The sequence below is a fragment of the Artemia sp. Qi Xiang Cuo genome, chromosome 16 (assembly GCF_049724085.1).
Source record: "Artemia sp. Qi Xiang Cuo chromosome 16, ASM4972408v1, whole genome shotgun sequence".
NCBI lineage: Eukaryota > Metazoa > Arthropoda > Branchiopoda > Anostraca > Artemiidae > Artemia > Artemia sp. Qi Xiang Cuo.
The window spans coordinates 14,142,835-14,164,899 of record NC_142809.1 but is presented as its reverse complement, the minus strand read 5'-3'; the positions used below and the strand labels follow the sequence as shown (position 1 = coordinate 14,164,899).

Here is a 22,065-nt window from a genome sequence, read left to right as displayed (position 1 = left end):
CTTTTTTCTAATTTTTAGATTTGTAAGCTCTGGATAACACTTTTGTTGTTTAATGAAAATGGTTATTTATGGTTTTCAAGTTCGATTCGCTTTTTTTTTCTTTTTTTTAACTTTTAAGGTAAATATGATTCCATCATCAGATAAATAGTTAAACTTTGTGGTTATTTTTGTTCATTTCTTACAACAAAGAATATCTGCATATTTAACAGAAGAATTTTCTGTTCTTTTTAAAGCAACATCAACACTCCAAATAGAAATAAATTGCTAGCTGCTTCTGTATTTTAATTTTACTGAATTTCATATAACTATCACATTTAATATTTCTACGTGCTTGCATGTATAATTATGACTTGTAATGTAAAAACATGATAGTTATATATATATATATATATATATATATATATATATATATATATATATATATATATATATATATATATATATATATATATATATATATATATATATATATATATACATACATATATATATATATATATATATATATATATATATATATATATATATATATATATATATATATATATATATATATATATATATATATATATATATATATATATATATATATAATTCTACGAGAATATTTGAATAATACTTACATAAAGGTGAATTGAGATGATCAACCGATGCAACAATTTTAACTCCTTCAATGGCAGCTAAGTTACTAAGCGTCACTTGTGATTTTTCATTTTGGAAGGCAACACCGTCTATGTTGTTAATCAGGAGGTAGACATGCTTCTTCAGTACTTTTAATTGCCTCTCTATAGCTATCAATTGACTTTCTATAGATGAAAATGATTCTTTTATTTCAAATATGTCAAAGGTTATTGAGTTAAGAACCTCTTTCACAGTTAAAGATGGAAAAAATCCATTTATTACTAAAACGTCCTCATCGGGCAGCAATGCCAAGTGAAACTCTTCAATGAGGGCAGACTTGGATCCAAAGCCGTACAATAAAATATTGTAGTTTTCCCTGAAAGAAAATGGGACGTAAAGTTAAAGTTTCACTGAAGGGATTTGGTTTTCTATATAAGATGAAGCAAAATCCCGATGGGACTCATACCCGTATAACAAAATGTTGAAGTTTTTCCTGACATAAAATCAGAGCCTTCCTAGCATTCCAGGTCTCTGTTTAGTTGGAAGCTATAGGCGAATCTAAATCCACACAACAAAATATTTAGTGTTCCCTGACATGAAATAAGAACTTCCCTTGCATTCCAGGTCACTATTAAATGGGAAGCTATAGGGAAATCCAAATCCGCATAACAAAATATAGTAGTTTTCGATGAAACAAAACAAGAGCTTCCCTGGCAGTCCATGTCTCTACTGAGAAGATATAATGGGATCAAAACGTACGTAATTAAATATTTTAGTTTTCCTTGACATAAAATGAGCGACACTGACATTTCAGGTCCGTGTTTAGTGGGAAGCTAGATTGGTTCCAAACCTATTTAACATAATATTGAAGATTCATTGACATGAAATAAGAACTTCCCTAACGTTCCAGGTCTCTATTTAGTGGGAAGCTATAGTAAGATATAAACCCGCAAAACAACATATTATAGCTTTCCCTGATATAAATTAAGAGAGTCCCTAGCAGTCCAGGTCCCTATTTAGAGGGATGCTAGAGTTTGATCAATACTCAAGCGAGAAAATATTGTTGTTTCCAGGAAATAAAATTATACGTAAATTTCAAAGGTTACTAAAGGCATTTTGGATCCGATATAATGAAAAGCTAAAAATCATGAAAGCTTTTTTCTATAATTTTGAAGATTCAGAGTGATCAGAGGGTGGATATCCTCCCCCCCCCCCAACTCGTATTCTCCCAAAATACATCTGTTAGAAATTTTGAGATGGCCATTTGTTGTCTTAGAAACTTCGAAAAGAGCTCATTCGAATGGAAATTAAAAGGGCAGTGCCCTTTTTAATAATCAAAAGTGATTGAAGGGCAACTAACCCCCCTCCCACGCCCACCATTTTTCCAAACACCATTCAATTAAAATTCTGAGATAGCCAACGTAGTTGAAAGGTCCGGAAATGATATCTCGCACCTCGCATTTTCCGAAAATGCATCTGATACAAATTTTGAGATGGCCATTTGTTGTCGTAGATACTTTAAAAAAGGCTCATTCGATTGGTAATTGAAAGGGCTAGTGCCCGTTTTAATAGTCAAAACTGATCGAAAGGCAACTAACACCCCTGCCACGCCCACTTCAACACGTTCAATCAAAATTTTGAGATAACCACTTTGTTCAACGTAATTGAAAGGTCCAGAAATTTAGTCTTTGAGGATGACACCCCCCCCCCGAGGCTTCAGGGCAAGTGTTATAAGTTATGCCTTGGAAGCATGTAAGGTACATATAGGAAGGGTGATCGTAAAAACCTGGAATGTGCTCATTTGATTGGATATCAGGTGTTCTAGTTCCCTTTTTAAGATTTAGAGTGATCAGAGGCTGGATACCCCCCCCCCCCTCACCTCGTATTTTCCCGAAATAAATCTGATAAAATTTTGAGATGGCCATTTGTTGTCGTAGAAACTTAAAGAAGCTCATTGAATTGGAAACTGAAAGAGCTACTGCTCTGTTTAATAGTCGAAAGTGATTGTAGGGCAACTAACCACCCTCCCACGCCCACCATTTCCTCAAACACATCCAATGAAAATTTTGAGATAGCCATTTTGTTCAACGTAGTTGAAAAGTCCGGAAATAATGGTTGTAAGTTATGCCCTGACGGCATATAAGGTATATATGGAAAGGACGATCGTATAAGCTTCGGAGGGGGCTCATTGAATTGATGATCAGAAGTACTAATCCCCTTTTTTAAGATTCAGAGGGATCGGAGGGTGGATAGCCCCCCCCCCCAACTCATATTTTCTCGAAATGCATCTGTTAGAATTTTGGGATGGCCATTTGTTTTCATAGAAACTTCGAAAAGACCTCATTCGAATGGAAAGAGAAAGGGCTAGTGCCCTTTTTAAAGGTCGAAAGTGATTGGAGGTTAACAACCCCCCTCCTACGCCCACCGTTTCCCCAAACCCATCCAAAACAAATATTTAGACAGCTATTTTGTTCAGCATAACTGAAAGGTCGGGAAATTATGTCTTTGAGGGTAACAACCTTCCCAGAGCCCTCGGGGCAAGGGTTGTAAGTTATGCCCTGGGGGCATATAAAGTATATATAGAAAGGGTGACCGTATAAACTTTGGAGGGGGCTCATTGGATTTGTAATCAGAAGTTCTAGTGCACGTTTTAAGATTCAGAGTGATCGGAGGATGGATACCCCCCAATCCCACACACACCTGGTATTTTTCCGAAATGCATCTGATTGAAATTTTAAGATGGCCATTTTTGTCAAAGAAACTTTTAAAACAGCTAATTTTTTTGGAAATTAAAAGAGGCAGTGTCTGTTTTATTAGTAAAAGGGGATTGGAGGACAACTAACCCCCCCCCCTCCTACGCCCACAATTTCCCCAAACACATACAATAAAAGTTTTGAGATAACCATTCCGTTCAACGTAATTGAAAAATCTGGAAATTATTTCTTCGAAGATGATAACACCCCACAACCCTCAGGGCAAGGGTTTTAAGTTATGCCTGGGGGCATATAAGGTATATATAGAAAGGATGATCGTATAACCTTCTGAGGACTGAAGTTAGATTGGTAATCAGAAGTTCTAGAGCTAATTTGAAGAATCAGCGTGATCGGAGGTTGGATACACTTCCCACGCCTCGGATTTTTCTAAAATGAGTAGTAGCCCTTCAATGAACGTGATTTTGACCACCTTCCCCGTTCCCTTACTGTGACATTAACCACTGATCCATCTAATCATCCTTGTGCTGCTAATAAAAATGGTGCATGAAACAAGAGTGGAGCAAAGCCAATTGGCCTTTATATATTTCTACCCTAACAGCTCCGTTGTCCTGTGTCAAGATACTTTTTAATCTACTGTGCACGAGTGTTTTTTCGCCACAAGCCAGAGTGCAACTGAATGTTTATTATCTTCACTTCGTCAAGTGCATGAAACAAGCTGAGAATGTAGCTGTTCCCCTTGTCTGGGTTAAACTCAAAACTCGAAGTCCGATTTGGAGAGAAGACCCGGGTCTTAAAGCCGTCAAAAGTCGTGGTAAACTCTGGCTTCGCATCTGGAGTGCGTGTGGGCGGCCCTTGCGAGGCCAAGTGTTTGATATAAAGAGTAAGACAAAAGTGAAGTTTAAATGGTATCTTCGTTTGTTTAGACATAATGGTGCTGAGTTTCCTAACAGTGCAACACAATGAAAGGAAGTCATTAGTACGTCGAAATTTAATTAATTAGTGACCAGTGGTGTTATCTCGGATTTGTGTTTGCTTAGAAATCACAAAAATATTTTTTGTAATATTGAACATGGTGTTTACTATTATTTCCAATGCTTGATTTCGAAATCTTGGACACCTCCAATTATTCTCCGTCATTTTATTCCCGTTTCAACTAAAAGTATTGTAGGTTTTATCCTCAAAATTAAGCTTAAATCGAATGAGCTTGATGGGATTAGCGCTCACCATTTACGTTGTGACTGTCCGGCACTAGTCGCTCAGTGTTTATCTTTGTCAATGGTACCTGATTCCTTCCTTTGCGGAACGGTCTCTTCGATTCTTAAACGCGGAAGAGACCCTTTTGATTGCAGTTCATACAGGCCCATCACTGTTGCTTGCAATATTAGTAAGGTTTTTGCATATGTTCTGCTCCCATATATTATTGAACGAACTGCGAAAGACTCTACCCAATTTGGATTCCAACCTCGTATTGGGTGTCAACATGCGCATAAGGTTTTAGCTTAAACTCTTTATGATGCCCAGTCTAAAGGTTATGAATTACATATTTGCGCTTTGGATTTATTTAAAGCCATCGATAGTATTTGCCATGCACAAATGTGGCACTCTTTGTCAGAGTCTGGAGTGAACCCTTCTGTCATTCATACACAGAAATTTTGGTATAGTAATTCGCTTCTTCGTTTAAAATCTGGTACAGGGTACTGCGGTAATATACCAGTTCAATCTGGAGTACGACAGGGTGGGGTGCTATCACCTTATCAATTTAATGCTTGCATTCAAAATGTGTTGTTAGGAATCAAGCCTTCGTATTTTTATAATTTATCTGATGTGTCTTATATTGTGTATGCGGAAAATCTGCTAGTTTCAAGCCAAAGCAAGTCTATTTTGGCATTATCGATGCGGCGTATTTTTATGATGGTTCTGGAAGCTGGTCTGTTTTTGAATTTTGATAAATGCGAATATTTAGTTTTCAATCCCAAATCATCTGCTCATAATTTGTCCTGTGGATCCTCAGTAATTCGCAGTGTTGCGAGTTTACGGTGGTTAGGAATTAGTATTTGCTCTACACTCACTTTTTTGCGACTTCAAGTTTTGAGAGATGTAAAAGAAAAGTTGAAGATCGGATATGCAAAAATTGTACCTAACCGTGGAAAATATTCACGCCAAGATTTAGCTAAAATGTATTCCACATATTGTGACCATTCTGTCTTGTTTTTAAGTGGAAGTAATTTGTTATTGAATAAGAACGATTTGCGTCAGATTCGTATCGCTTATTTTAGATATTGCAAATTTTTATTGTACCTTCCCACTTCATATCGTAATACATGTATTATTGAGAAGTATAGTGCTACCGACATTATCCAATCGTTTGAATTGCTTAGTAATAATTTGACAAGAAACGCCTTTGTATCCTTGGGCCCAGACCATAATATTATCCGTGTGCTTTTGTCAGTGATTAAGGTTTAAGTTATTTTTATTTCTGTGTATTTGATTTTTTTTTCCATTTTAGTGTACTTTACTCCGCTTGTTTTGTATAAAAGTGGGTTATAAATAAATTATTATTATTATTATTATTATTATTTATTAGTCCGAGCCCACACATATCCTATCATTCCGAGCAGTCAGGTATCCCATCATTCCGAGCAGGACCATACCCCATTACTCCCAATACACACATATTCTATCATTCCTACGACACATACTTGGCTTTATCACAACTTCCGGGGCGATAAGAACGTTCCTGGAAATGCATGCTAGCTGTTATTTCTCGGTGAAATGGGTCTTTGGTTATAAGCGGCCAGGCACACAGTACCCATCACGTGATCATTGGCATAAAAGTTTGATAGTAAAGTCACTTAGTATCATATTTCTACAGGGACACTTGATTAGTTTACATTGTTGCAAGTTGGAAAAAGGTTCTAATATTTTAAAAATGAGTGTTTTTACACTATTGCACCTTGAAGGAATTGACAGTGATCAACACAAGAGCTTCCAATGTAGCAGTTGAAATTGGAAAGGATTATCGACTAAAATTTGAGGGGGATGAGATGTTTGGTAGATACGTTATATCTTTGAGTAAATTTAAGTCGGAAGAACAATTATGCTTAGCAACAATAGTGAATATAATGCATACATACAAACTACAACATGGATTGAATGCAATCACGAAGCATATTAAGGACAATGGAGTGACTCACCGCATGAAAAAAGAGTGAAAATGCATTCTTTTATTACGTTTCTGAAAATAAAAAATGCTTTATAATGATTTTCTTGTTAAATATTTTAGTTGATCGTTTACTCCTCTCTCTAGGGAATAGTTTAGTCTATAATCGGCAGAGAGAGTGTCAAGAACAAAAAAATTGATAGATTTGAGAAACAGAAATTTTTACAGCATCTTGTAACATTGGAAAAGTATTTGAATCTAAAAGATTAATTTCAGTTGGTAACCGTGCAAAAGAAAATATTCTCTGAAAAAAATGCTTGACATAATCATGGAAAATCATTCTCCAACTTTGGATTATTGTATGGGGCTTTAACAATGTGGGCCAAATGCATTTACTACATTTATGGACGTAGGCCTAATAATTGAAACAAGACAAATGATATTGTCGATTTGCTTTTGAAAACTACCTAAGAACATTCAAGTTTCCATAATAATTTTTCACTCTCTGTTTTTCGTGAGAACAGTTGACAATTTAAAAAATCCTTTCCAAAACAGATATAATTGATTTTAAGGTCACTCGATTACTCCTCTCTCTCTGTCTCCCTCTATCTCTCCCTCTATCTCTCTCTCCCTCTATCTCTCTGTCTTCTCTCTCTGTCTCTCTCTCTCTCTGTCTCTCTCTGTCTCTCTCTCTCTCTATCTCTCTATCTGTCTCTCTCTCTCTCTCTCTCTCTCTCTCTCTCTCTCTCTCTCTCTCTCTCTGTCTCTGTCTCTGTCTCTCTCTCTGTCTCTGTCTCTGTCTCTGTCTCTGTCTCTCTCTCTATCTCTGTCTCTGTCTCTGTCTCTGTCTCTGTCTCTGTCTCTCTCTCTCTACACATGTCCATTATGTTTATATACATTATGCAGGCTGGTCTTCATATGAAAACTGCACTACAGTTGATGACTATAACGAGAATTGTAGATTATGCAATCCATGTAAATTGCATAGAGGATACGCTGTAAAACTTAAGGATTGTAATTCCTGTCTTGAAGAGGCCTGTGACTCTCACCCTATAGTATACCTATTATCTACTTATCACTATGATAAGTGTGATCAATGGGAAAATACTTACCGTGGTATGATTTGTTTACCAAACCATCAGCACACCGAGCTTGAGACTTTTCTCCTATAGCCCAATGTCACCATTGTTCCGCACAAGTTTCACAGACAGTATGTGGTACCTTGTCTTTTCATTGTCACAAAGTTTGATACCAAATTACCTAAATTTGCTTCCTTCACAAAGTTACTAATATTTTTCCTGTTTCCTTAGAAAGTGTACTCTGCATATGTGCAGCAAAAAACACGGGCTTAACAATATATCAATTTACAGCAACTGATTTTACAGTTTTTTATTGTGGGGAGGGGGCAATAGGTATCCATATACGGATAGTCAAGGGGCATTGGCTATTTAACAATTTTTCTCCTAATTATTGGGGAGAGCAACTACCCCCTTGCACCCCCCCCCCAAAAAAAAAAACACCTGTTTGCATTCATAAATAACAGGAACCAATTTGTATATATATATATATATATATATATATATATATATATATATATATATATATATATATATATATATATATATATATATATATATATATATATATATATATATATATATATATATATATATATATATATATATATATATATATATATATATATATATATGAATAAAAAAGAAGACGAGCGTCCAGCCAGCGACTTGCGAAGTTTATAACTCGTGAATAGGCCCAAGTCTTTTGTAAATTCAATCTGGGATTTGAGAAAGACTGATGAAAACATTAATGTTTGCGGTCAGCATTAATCGCGGCTGCGGCGCGCCACCGACATATCACCGGCAGTGTCGCGAAAAATAGCATCGATGGCGCGCCGCAGCTGCTATTTTTGGCCCCGCTGCCGCCGAAATTCCCTTATCGGCGCGGCGCCGACGTCTATATCTATAAATATATATATAACCAAAATACCTAAGCAAAATACCAACTAAATACTTAAATAAAATATAGCTACAATTTATTTTCCAACCGAGCCAAAGCTAATTCTCTGTTATAAAGAAGTTGCTTGACGAGTTTCATGTATCATGTTCGCGTCATTCACGATCGAAATTCTCGAATGTGTATTATATACTAGACAAGTACCAGAAATTACACCACTGCCACCCACCCATGTTTGAATATAAATCTGAGCCATTCACAAAAGTTTGTCGATTTTGACACTTAAATTTGCATATTAGTTTTGGCAGATTTATTCCGGATATGAAGGGTCGCCCCTCCTAAATACCTTGATCTTTAAACTAAAGGTGTTAGCACTTTTAAATAAGCTTTCTATTCTAATTAAACAGCCCCTGTGTTTCAATTTTACCAAACAGTCAAACTTTAGCGTAAAGAATAAGGTATTGAGGAGGGAGCAACCCTTCATATGTGGCATAATTTCTGTTCATTTTTCAAATAATGCCGTTAAATCTGGCTCATCCTCTATCAAATATATTCCTCCCCGTCACGGAACTCCTCCGTGCAAATTTCATCCAATGTAAAGTGCACCCATCCCCCTCCCCGTAAAATTCCCTTCAGACTGTTTTTCCATCGCTGAGAATCCTCCAATCTTTGTAAAATTACTTGTGGACGATTCACCCTGAAAAATTCTCCTTAGCAGTTTTTCATTGGAATAAGACTTTAATCTATAACTGGGGGCATTCACTCCAAAAATGCCCCTTTCATGGAAATTATTTCCCAGAAAACAAAACGCGAGGAAAAAAAACCCGGATAGTGCCCCCAGAACATTTCCATATAAAAAATTTGGAAAAGAGAATGTACGACAATTAAAAAAACTTCGTATAGTAATTCTGTCCAAAACCCCAGTGTAATATTTCCCCTAGAATAATCACTAATCAGACCTTTCCCTCCCAAAGGAAGTTTCTCCCCTTAGAAATCCACGCCAAGCACTACCCCCACCATCCCCAAAAAATGGCTGTAAACTTCCCAATAACAAATACTATAAGTAAACAATGGGAAAAGTTCACAACTTGCAGCCCTTCCCCCAGGGACTGTGGTGGGTCATTTTACACCTAAAGACACAGTCATTAGATTTTTCGACTATACTGAACAAAATGACTATCTCAAAATTTCGATCCGGTGACTTTGGGAAAAAAATGAGAGTGGGAGGGGGACTATTGCCCTCCAATTATTTTGGTCATCTGAAAAACGGCACTAGAACTTTTGATTTTCGTTCGAATGAACCCTCTCGCAGTATTTTAGGACCACTGGGTCGATACAATCACCCAGGGAAAGAAAAAAACAAATAAAAACGCATCCGAGATCTTTCGTCTGGCAGCAAAAAAAAATTCCACAGTTTTGCATATAGGAGGTTTAAACCTCTACAATAGAATTATCTGCTATGCTGAATCTGATGGTGTGATTTTCATTAAGATTCTATGACTTTAGGGGTGTTACCCCCTTTTTCAAAAATAACGCAATAATTCTCAGGCTCGTAACTTTTGATGGGTAATACTAAACTTGATGAAATTTATATATTTAAAATCGGCATAAAAATCTGATCCAATTTGTGTGTACTCCCTTTTAATTGGATTCCTTGGATCTGATTGAATGCCACGGCGAATATATATCTATTATTTCAATTATTATGCAAGGGTTCTGAAACGCCACAGCCATTCCAATTCTACCAGATTTTTTTTTTATTTTATTTTTCATTTTGTTAGCTTCTTTCCTCTCTGAGTTTCATTTGTCATGCATAGCCAGTGTGGTCTAAGAATGTATTTACTTCTCTTTATGAATAACAAAGAAGACGAGCGTCCAGCCAGCGACTTGCGAAGTTTTTAACTCATGAATAGGCCCGAGTCTTTTGTAAATTCAATCTGGGATTTGAGAAAGACCGATGAAAACATTAATGTTTGTGGTCAGCATTGATCGCGGCTGCGGCGCGCCACCGACATCTCACCGGCGGCGTCGCGAAAAATAGCATCGGCGGCGCGTCGCGGCTGCTATTTTTGGCCTCGCTGCCGCTGGTATTCCCTTATCGACGAGGCACCGACGTCTATATGTATAAATGTATATTTTTTTTTTTTTTTTTTTTTTTTTTTTTTTTTTTTTTTTGTAATTTTTTGTTTTTTGTTTTTTTTTTTATTTTTTTTTTTTTTTTTTTTTTTTTTTTTTTTTTTTTTTTTTTTTTTTTTTTTTTTTTTTTTTTTTTTTTTTATTCGGTTATTAAATATTTATTTTTAATTGTTTATATTTATTTTTTGTTTTTTTTATTTATGTTTTGTGAGTTATATGTTGGTGGGTGTGTGTTGATAGAGTTTGTGTGTTTTTTTATTTGTTTGTTTTTTTTTTTTTGATTTTGTTTTTTATTGTGTTACTGTGTGTGTGTTTGTTTCTGTGTGTCTGTGTCTGTGTAGGTTTGTGTTTATGTGTCTTTTTGTGTGTGTGTGTGTGTTTGTGTCTTTGTGTGTCTGCGTGTATGAGTGATGGTGTGTGTGGGTCTGTGTGTCTGTGTCTGTGTGTGTGTGTGTGTGTCTCTCTCTCTCTCTCTCTCTCTCTCTCTCTCTCTCTCTCTCTCTCTCTCTCTCTCTCTCTCTTTCTCTCTCTCTCTGTCTCTCTCTCTCTCTCTCTCTCTCTCTCTCTCTCTCTATATATATATATATATATATATATATATATATATATATATATATATATTCTCTGGTATAAAAAAGTTGCTTGACGAGTTTCATGTATCATGTTCGCGGCATTCACGATCGAAATTCTCGAGTGTGTATTATATACTAGACAAGTACCAGAAATTACACCACTGCCACCCATCCATGTTTGAATATAGTTCTGAGCCATCCACAAAAGTTTTTCGATTTTGGCACTTATTTTTATCGCTTTTTGCGTTTATTTCTAATCAACCATTGACTCTTACTGTCAATTGAAGCAATCAAATTAAAAATCACTTAATTATGCATATTGCTCTAGAAAATCCAGGATTTGCGGGAGCGTAGTGTTACTGAGACAAAATTGCAACGATAGAATATCATTATACATTTTTCACCATTTGATAACTGTGTCATAAGGAGGTATTACATTTTCAAGTTTTGAAATACCAATCGATAAAAATAAAACCTTAAGTCTGCAGTTAGCTAAACAAAGAAGCGGTTATACATTAACTGTTATAACTCTTTAATAAAAAGAACGTGAAGATAATCTTAGGCAAATTTAAGACTCTAATACCTTACGATAGCACTAACGGGTGTCCGGGTTCAATCCCTCCTGTCGGAAAGAATTTTCTTTCTATTGATATTACCAATAATTTTTTTTATTGTTCCAATCAGTTACTTCTCTATTTCTTTCTGACTCTAAACGATTATCCCTGTTAAATAAATAAGAACAAGTTGCATCGTGAATGCGCCACGATGCGCAATTCTAAAGTGTATTATACTACTACTACTACTACTAACAACTCATCGCAGCACCAAGCCGCCTGAGGCCAACACAGCTACGCACGCTCCTCCTCCACCCCAATCTATTCAAAGCCACCCTTTTTACACCCGTCCACGAAGTTCCCATTTCCTTTAAATATTTCTTTATGACGTCCTCCCAACCCAGACGGGGACGACCTGCTTTCCGTTTAGCCCTAGATGGTTGGCCGAAAAGAACAATCTTCGGCAATCTCTCATCCTTCATCCGAACAACATGCCCTAACCACCTCAACCTTTCTTTCATTATAGACCTAGAAAGCGGTATTGAACCACATTTTTCGTATAGCCTATTGTTTGACATACGGTCAGTCAGCCGGGTACCCAGAACAATCCTTAAGCAATTTCTCTGGAAAACATCTAGCAAATCTTCATCCGCTTTTCGGAGCGTCCATGCTTCAGAGCCATATTTGACCACTGTCATCACTGTAGCTTCTAAGATTCTAATCTTGGTTTGTAGACTTATCTTCCTATTCTTCCAGACTTTTTTTAACTGTGAAAAAACACCCTGAGCCTTGGCTATTCTATTTTTAACATCTTCACTGCTCCCACCATCTTTACTAATAATACTACCAAGGTAAGTGAAACTGCCCACCTGATCAATCTTTTCATTACCCAACGTCACGTTTTCATCTTCACTTATTCCTAGCCTTAGTGACTTGGTCTTCCTAACATTAATTTTCAAACCAATACTAGCACCCTGAACTCGCAAAACCTCTAAAACTTCATTCATTTTGCTCACACTTTCATCTAGGATGCTTAAATCCTCAGCATAATCCAAGTCCAGGAGACTTTTTCCTCCCCATTTGATTCCGTGGTCTCCCATTGCCTTTCCTGTGCTCCTTAAAACAAAGTCCATCAAAATAATCCATATAAAGGGGGATAGAACACAACCCTGCTTAACTCCTGATTTAATACAAAACCAGCTGCTAACCTCATTTCCTACCTTAACCGCAGCAGTGTTATTCTCGTACATAGCACTAATCACTTTAATGTATTTGTCTGGTATACCATACAAGGATAAAACCTTTACTAAAGCTCCTCTATCAACATAATCGAACGCTTGCTCATAATCTATAAAACTGAGAACCAAAGGTGTTTGAAAACTTAGGCAATTCTCAATTATTAACCTAAGAGTGAAAATTTGGTCAACACATCCTCTACCTTTTCTAAAACCGCACTGCTCTTCTCTTAAAACTTTGTCTACGGCATCTCTCAGTCTAAAAAGTATCATATTACTAAGCAATTTGCTACCTACAGAGACCAGACTAATGCCTCGATAATTACCACACTCACTTTTATCACCTTTCTTATAAAGTGGCTTAATTAAGGTTTTCCTAAAATCGTTAGGTACTTCCCCTTTTTCAAAAATCATATTCATAATCTCCAATAACTTATTTCTAACCTAAGAGCCACCATATTTAAAAAACTCATTTACTACCCTATCAGCACCTGGAGCCTTATTATTCTTTAATCCTTTTAGTACTGTTTTTAATTCCTCCTCACAAAAAAAATCTTCCTTCACATCCAAGGTATCACAAACTTTTTCATTTTCCTCTATATTTTTTCCTGCAACTCTATCTCGGTTAAGCAAATTCTCAAAATGTTCGGCCCATCTTGCTTTAGCTTTTGTCTTATCGCTAATTGCCACCCCATTCCTATCTTTAACTGGGACAAGTCCGGATTGACTACTACCTCTCAATTTGTTAACGTGCCAGTACAATATTTTACTATTATGCCGTCTAGCTGCATCTTCTAAATCCTCGGCAATTTTATCCATGGCCTCCACCTCACACCTCCTTAGTTCATATTTCAATGCTTTCTCCACTTTCTTTACATTTCTTTTGTTTTATGTGATCTATCACTCAGATAATTCTTGTACAAGTCCTTTCTCCTTTCTATTAGACTTAAAGCTTTTTCACTAATATTCTTAGCTGCAGTTCTAGCTTTCTTCCCTAATACACCTTCAGCAACTTCACAAATTATTTTTCTAAAATTATTCCAACCATCTTCCACATTATCAAATTTTAAACTCTCAAGTTTAGTATTCAACTGTTCCTGGAAAGTTTCTCTCAAATTCTCATCCTGGAGTCTACTAACATCATAACTTCCCGGGAGGTAATTACACTTCCGATATTTCAGCTTTAAATTAACCCTTGACACTACTAGATGGTGATCTTAACTTTTAACATCAATAACAACACTCCTGTATACCTTAGTATCTTGTATCGATCCTACCAGTCTTCGATTTACTATAACATAATCAATAAGGTTTGCTGTCTTACCATCACGTGAATACCATGTTAGCTTATGAGCCATTTTATGACCAAACACCGTATTGGTTATAACTAGATTGTTATACCTACAAAATTGCAAAAGTCTGTATCCATTACTGTTTTCTTTTCCTACACCAAATTTACCTAAGCTGGGATACCATCTATCCTTATTTCTACCAACCTGGGCGTTAAAATCTCCCAGCAATAAAATCATATTTCTACCTGGGACCTTGTCTATTTGCTCCTGTAACTGTAAGTAGAATTCATCTGAGTCACTACTATCTCCATCAGTCGGTTCTACAGGGGCGTATACTACTCTAACTGATACCTTGAACTTTCTAGTCATAAAATGAGCAATTAGTATTCTATTATTAATACCTTCCCAGCCTAAACAAGACTTAGCCGCTTCCTTATTCATCATGAGCCCTACTCCCTGTCTATGTAACCCATCCTTCCTGCCTGAGTAAACAAATTCTATATCACCTAATTTCATGCTTCCTACCCCTGGGATATGAGTTTCTGAAACTCCTAATAGATCTAGTTCGAATCGTCTGAATTCGTCAGTCAAAATGTCGATACGATAGTCATTTTTTAATGTCGTAACATTCCAAGTTCCAATTTTCATGTTCTTTAAATCATTGAAATTTTTTTCGCCTCAGGAAAAGCAATGATCCCGGATACCAGTGCAGGACGGAGATCACATATCTTCTCAAGTCTACACCGAAGTGCTTAAACCGGCTTAGAACCGGACAGAAAGAAGTCCCTGGGACCTCCAAGACTTGAAGCTTTGTGCAATCCTGGGCACATCTTGGCCACAACATGGTTTTCAGCACTTGGTAATGCTCTTCTATCAACAAGAGTCGAAATCCTGCACAGACAATCTCAAGCCTTTTACCTCCGACTCATTATATATTCATGCCTACAAATATTATGCTACTACGGGGAGGCAACCCATAATAGATAAATTAGCTAGGAAGAGGTTTTTCAGCCCAAAGACGCCCATCAAAACATACCAATCCTAGAAGAATTGTCCATTAGTCAGAATCCCGTGCAAATGTTGTGTCGTTTACTTGGCTATAATTTCCTTAAGGGACGGCACTACTCAAGTGCGAATAGAGTTGACCGCAAGGTCCCCAGTCTTGCAGGTACCCCAAAAAGGTGGAGGCGGCCCTTTGCAGAGGCCGTTGTCCAGAGATCTGGATTTTACGCCCTGCCATAGTTGTCCTCCTATAGAGGATCCTCCCGCGATGGTGTTCTGCATCACCATGCAATTTAACCCATTGCTGGGAGAAGGTTTGCAACTCATGGAACTTGTGGATAAACAAGTGGGCCCTTTTGATTGTACCTTTGAGGGGCCTTCTTCCTCCTCCGCCTGTATTTATGCCCCGGGCGAGGGTGCCCCAGTTTCTATTATGGACCCCCAGGGAAAGGTCCCCCCTTGGTCCGTGCCTCCTATGGAGGTACCCTACACATCTGTAGAGCGCTCCCCTATCGCCACCTGGGGACATACTAAATGGCCTGGGGGAGGCCAGACAAACAGATCACTTTTGTTTTGCAAAGGCAATAACTCAGTGACATATTTAACCTACTACTTATAAATATACATAACTCACTGACTAGGCCTGTATAAGTTATATACAGAAATATATAACTCAGTGACATATTTAGCCTACTACTTAAAATATGTGTAACTCACTGACTAGGCCTATATAAGTTATATACAGAAATATATAACTCAGTGACACATTAAACCTGCTACTTATAAATATCTAGCCTAATTTAATGATTCACTTCAACTAATATCTAATATCTTCAACTAATAAACTAATATCTATTCTAATTTATTGATTTACTTCAATATTAACTTGTAAAACTAATGTAAACCCTATATCTAGCCTAATTTAATGATTCACTTCAACTAATATCTAATATCTTCAACTAATGAACTAATGTATATCCTTGATTCACTTCAACATTAGCTTGCAAAACTAATGTAAAACAAATATCTATACTAATTTAATGATTCACTTCAACTAATAGTTAATATATTAAACTAATAAACTAATATCTAGCCTAATTTATTGATTCACTTCAACATTAGCTTGCAAAACTAATGTAAAACTAATATCTAGGCTAATTTAATGATTCACTTCAACCTTAGCTTTCAAAACTAATGTAAAACTAATATCTAGGCTAATTTATTCATTTACTTTAAAATTAGCTTTAAAAACTAATTTAAAACTATTATCTAGGCTATTTTATTCATTTACTTCAACATTAGCTTGAAAAACTAATGTAAAACCAATATATAGCCTAATTTAATGATTCACTTCAACTAATATCTAATATATTCAACTAATAAACTAATATCTAGCCTAATTTATTGATTTACTTCAACATTAGCTTGAAAAAATAATGTAAAACCAATATCTAGCCTAATTTAATGATTCACTTCAACTAATATCTAATATCTTCAACTAATGAACTAATATCTAGCCTTGATTCACTTCAACATTAGCTTGCAGAACTAATGTAAAACAAATATCTAGCCTAATTTAATGATTCACTTCAACTAATATCTAATATCTTCGACTAATAAACTAATATCTAGCCTAATTTATTGATTCACTTCAACATTAGCTTGCAAAACTAATGTAAAACTAATATCTAGGCTAATTTAATGATTAACTTCAACTAATATCTAATATCTTCAACTAATATCTAGCCTAATTTATTGATTCACTTCAACATTAGCTTGCAGAACTAATGTAAAAATAATATCTAGGCTACTTTATTCATTTACTTCAACATTAGATTGAAAAACTAATGTAAAACCAATATCTAGCCTAATTTAATGATTCACTTCAGCTAATATCTAATATCTTCAACTAATGAACTAATCTCTAGCCTAATTTATTGATTCACTTCAACATTAGCTTGCAAAACTTATTTAAAACCAATATCTAGCCTAATTTAATGATTCACTTCAACTAATATCTAATATCTTCAACTAATAAACTAATATCTAGCCTAATTTAATGATTCACTTCAACATTAGCTTGCAAAACTAATGTAAAACCAATATCTAGCCTAATTTAATGATTCACTTCAACTAATATCTAATATCTTCAACTAATAAATTAATATCTAGCCTAATTTAATGATTCACTTCAACATTAGCTTGCAGAACTAATGTAAAACTAATATCTAGGCTAATTTATTCATTCACTTCAACATTAGCTTGCAAAACTAATGTAAAACCAAGATCTAGCCTAATTTAATGATTCACTTCAACTATTATCTAATATCTTCAACTAATAAACTAATATCTAGCCTAATTTATTGATTCACTTCAACACTAGCTTGTAAAACTAATGTAATATTAATGTCTAGCCTAATTTATTGATTAACTTCAACATTAGCTTGCAAAACTAATTTAAAATCAGTATCTATCCTAATTTATTGATTCACTTCAACATTAGCTCTCAAACTTAATGTAGAACCAATATATAGTCTACTTTATTCATTTGCTTCAACATTAGTTTGCAAAACTAATGTAAAACCAATATCTAGCCTAATTTAATGATTCACTTCAACTATTATCTAATATCTTCAACTAATAAACTACTATCTAGCCTAATTTATTGATTTACTTCAAAATTAGCTTGCACAACTAATGTAAAACCAATATCTAGCCTAATTTAATGATTCACTTCAGCTAATATCTAATATCTTCAACTAATGTAAAACCAATATCTGGCCTAATTTAATGATTCACTTCAACATTAGCTTGCAAAACTAATGTAAAACCAGTATCTAGCCTAATTTAGTGATTCACTTCAACATTAGCTTGCAGAACTAATGTAAAACAAATATCTAAGCTAATTTATTAATTTACTTCAACATTAGCTCGCAAAATTGATATAAAACAAATATCTAGTCTAATTTATTGATTCACTTCAACATTAGCTTGTAAAACAAATTTAAAACTAATATCTAGCCTAATTTATTGATTTACTTCAATATTAGCTTCCAAAACTAATGTAAAACTAATATCTAGCCTAATTTAATGATTTACTTCAACTAATATCTAATATCTTCAACTAATAAACTAATATCAAGCCTAATTTATTGATTTACTTCAACATTAGCTTGCAAAACTAATGTAAAACCAATATCTAGCCTAATTTAATGATTCACTTCAACTAATATCTAATATCTTCAACTAATAAACTAATATCTAGCCTAATTTAATGATTCACTTCAACCTTAGCTTGCAAAACTAATGTAAAACTAATATCTAGGCTAATTTATTCATTTACTTCAACATTAGCTTGCAAAACTAATGTAAAACTAATATCTAGGCTAATTTATTCATTTACTTCAACATTAGCTTGCAAAACTAATGTAAAACCAATATCTAGCCTAATTTAATGATTCACTTCAACTAATATCTAATATCTTCAACTAATAAACTAATATCTAGCCTAATTTATTGATTTACTTCAACATTAGCTTGCAAAAGTAATGTAAAACCAATATCTAGCCTAATTTAATGATTCACTTCAACTAATATCTAATATCTTCAACTAATAAACTAATATCTAGCCTTGATTCACTTCAACATTAGCTTGCAAAACTAATGTAAAACCAATATCTAGCCTAATTTAATGATTCACTTCAACTAATATCTAATATCTTCAACTAATAAACTAATATCTAGCCTAATTTATTGATTCACTTCAACATTAGCTTGCAAAACTAATGTAAAACTAATATCTAGGCTAATTTATTCATTTACTTCAACATTAGCTTGCAAAACTAATGTAAAACCAATATCTAGCCTAATTTAATGATTCACTTCAGCTAATATCTAATATCTTAAACTAATGAACTAATATCTAGCCTTGATTCATTTCAACATTAGCTTGCAAAACTAATGTAAAACCAATATCTAGCCTAATTTAATGATTCACTTCAACTAATATCTAATATCTTCAACTAATAAACTAATATCTAGCCTAATTTAATGATTCACTTCAACATTAGCTTGCAAAACTAATATAAAACCAATATCTAGCCTAATTTAATGATTCACTTGAACTAATATCTAATATCTTCAACTAATAAATTAATATCTAGCCTAATTTAATGATTCACTTCAACATTAGCTTGCAGGATTAATGTAAAACTAATATCTAGTCTACTTTATTCATTTGCTTAAACATTAGATTGCAAAACTAATGTAAAACCAATATCTAGCCTAATTTAATGATTCACTTCAACTATTATCTAATATCTTCAACTAATAAACTAATATCTGGCCTAATTTATTGATTCAATTTAACATTAGCTTGTAAAACTAATGTAGGATTACTGTCTAGCCTAATTTATTGATTAACTTCAACACTAGCTTGCAAAAATAATTTAAAACTAATATTTAGCCTAATTTATTGATTCACTTCAACATTAGCTTGCAGAACTAATGTAAAACTAATATCTAGGCTACTTTATTCATTTGCTTCAACATTAGTTTGCAAAACTAATGTAAAACCAATATCTAGCCTAATTTAATGATTCACTTCAACTATTATCTAAAATCTTCAACTAATAAACTAATATCTAGCCTAATTTATTGATTTACTTCAACATTAGCTTGCAAAACTAATGTAAAACCAATATCTGGCCTAATTTAATGATTCACTTCAACTAATATCTAATATCTTCAACTAATAAACTAATATCTAGCCTAATTTATTGATTCACTTCAACATTAGCTTGCAAAACTAATGTAAAACCAGTATCTAGCATAATTTAATGATTCACTTCAACATTAGCTTGCAGAACTAATGTAAAACTAATATCTAGGCTAATTTATTCATTTACTTCAACATTAGCTTGCAAAACTAATGTAAAACCAATATCTAGTCTAATTTAATGATTCACATCAACATTAGCTTGTAAAACTAATGAAAAACTAATATCTAGCCTAATTTATTGATTTACTTCAACATTAGCTTGCAAAACTAATGTAAAACTAATATCTAGCCTAATTTAATAATTCACTTCAACTAATATCTAAAATATTCAACTAATAAACTAATATCTAGCCTAATTTATTGATTCACTTCAACATTAGCTTGCAAAACTAATGTAAAACCAATATCTAGCCTAATTTAATGAATCACTTCAACTAATATCTAATATCTTCAACTAATAAACTAATATCTAGCCTAATTTAATGATTCACTTCAACCTTAGCTTGCAAAACTAATTTAAAACTAATATCTAGCCTAATTTATTGATTAACTTCAACATTAGCTTGCAAAACTAATGTAAAACTAATATCTAGCATAATTTATTGATTCACTTCAACATAAGCTTGCAAAACTAATGTAAAACCAATATCTAGCCTAATTTAATGATTCACTTCAACCTTAGCTTGCAAAACTAATGTAAAACCAGTATCTAGCATAATTTAATGATTCACTTCAACATTTACTAGGTTGTGCCGCATGCCCCAACCATGCTCTAAAAAAATTAACGCAGGTAGAATGAGATTTATCCAGGGAACAGGGGCATAAATTATAGATGGGGCAGAGGGAGCAACTGTTTCCTAGATCCCCTCTCCCCCTTTTTTCCTCATGCCTATTGATGTACTTTATTGAAAAATATCTCTTTTTTGGTATTTTCATTAAAGGAAGTTGAAAAGCTGAAAAATTGACCCCTCCGTAGGTTTTGAAATGTATCATTTTGCCTTCACTTCCTACATTTTTGTGTTAATTGGTGATCCTGAGTGGGGGACTTAAAAAATAAAACAGATAAACCAAACAAAAGAAATTAGACATTATGGTTAATCATAAGAATCTAGAGTATATTTGGCTGATAGCATGGTACCCAATTTGAAAGGGGAAAAAGCCATGATAAATTAGTGCAGTCTTGCCGTCTTTGCTGATTTCTTTTTTCTTGTGCTGATACATATTTTGCAGGCTTTCTCTTGTAAAGGTTCTTATTTTTTTTCAGGCAACACTGCTTAAGTTTTAAAAAAAAACTTTAAAACTTTAAGTTTTAAACAGGCAACACTGCCTTTTTAAACAAAAGGCAAGAAGTGACGATTCAAGAAAAAAAAATTTCTTTCGTTGATGTACTACAACCGCAAAAGAAACAATTTTTAATAGAACAAAGAAGTATATAAAATGGCTCATAAAAGTTTATTGTCGAGTTGTAAACTGTGGCGCAGCCAAATATATAAACCTGCCATTTAAAGTATACGAAAAATGTGGCCCGATCCCACTTTTAGGATTAGGGCAACAATAAAAGAAGGATCGAGACGGTTTAAGACAAGGTGTAGGAATGAAGAATTGCAGATTTTCAAGGTTTGGGCCTTTGGGCCATTCATCTTGGGCTAAATGAAAAACAGGTTGTCCGTCGGTAGTAAGAGGTTATAAGGAATATTTTAAAGGAAATTGGAACTTCACGGAAGTTCATCTCTATGCAAAGCTTAGAAAGTTGGCTTCGCTCTTCTACTACTACTACTAATATCTCCTTGCAGAAGAAAGTCGCCAGAGGCTAACGCAGTTGCGCACACTCCTCCATCCGAATCTATTCCAAGCTTCCCTCTTTACCCCCTCCCAAAAAAGTTCCAATTTCTTTTAAATCCTTCCTTACGACCTCTTCCAACCCCATTTCGCTCTCCGTTTAGCCCTAGATGGGTGGCCGCAAAAGACAATCTGTAATGAGTTGTTTTTATGAATCTGCTATTAATCCACAATCTAGAATCACAA

The 22,065-nt window shown here is 34.4% G+C and overlaps 1 protein-coding gene across 2 annotated transcripts in view; it reads right to left on the bottom strand.

Moving 5' to 3' along the window:
* The window catches only part of Orc2 (origin recognition complex subunit 2), a 30,877-nt gene extending 9,697 nt beyond the window's left edge, over nucleotides 1–21,180 (bottom strand). The window contains exons 1-2 of one of the 2 annotated variants that reach the window (XM_089102591.1): nucleotides 21,128–21,180; nucleotides 624–997 (exon numbers count right to left, since the gene is read on the bottom strand). In XM_089102591.1, coding sequence (XP_088958717.1) covers nucleotides 624–997; nucleotides 21,128–21,129 — 376 coding nt within the window. In that variant the 5' untranslated portion in view covers nucleotides 21,130–21,180. Of the gene's footprint in view, nucleotides 1–623; nucleotides 998–20,771; nucleotides 20,794–21,127 lie in introns of those variants that run through there. The other variant, XM_089102589.1, reaches the window with a different exon arrangement.
* Nucleotides 21,181–22,065: the final 885 nt, after the last annotated feature.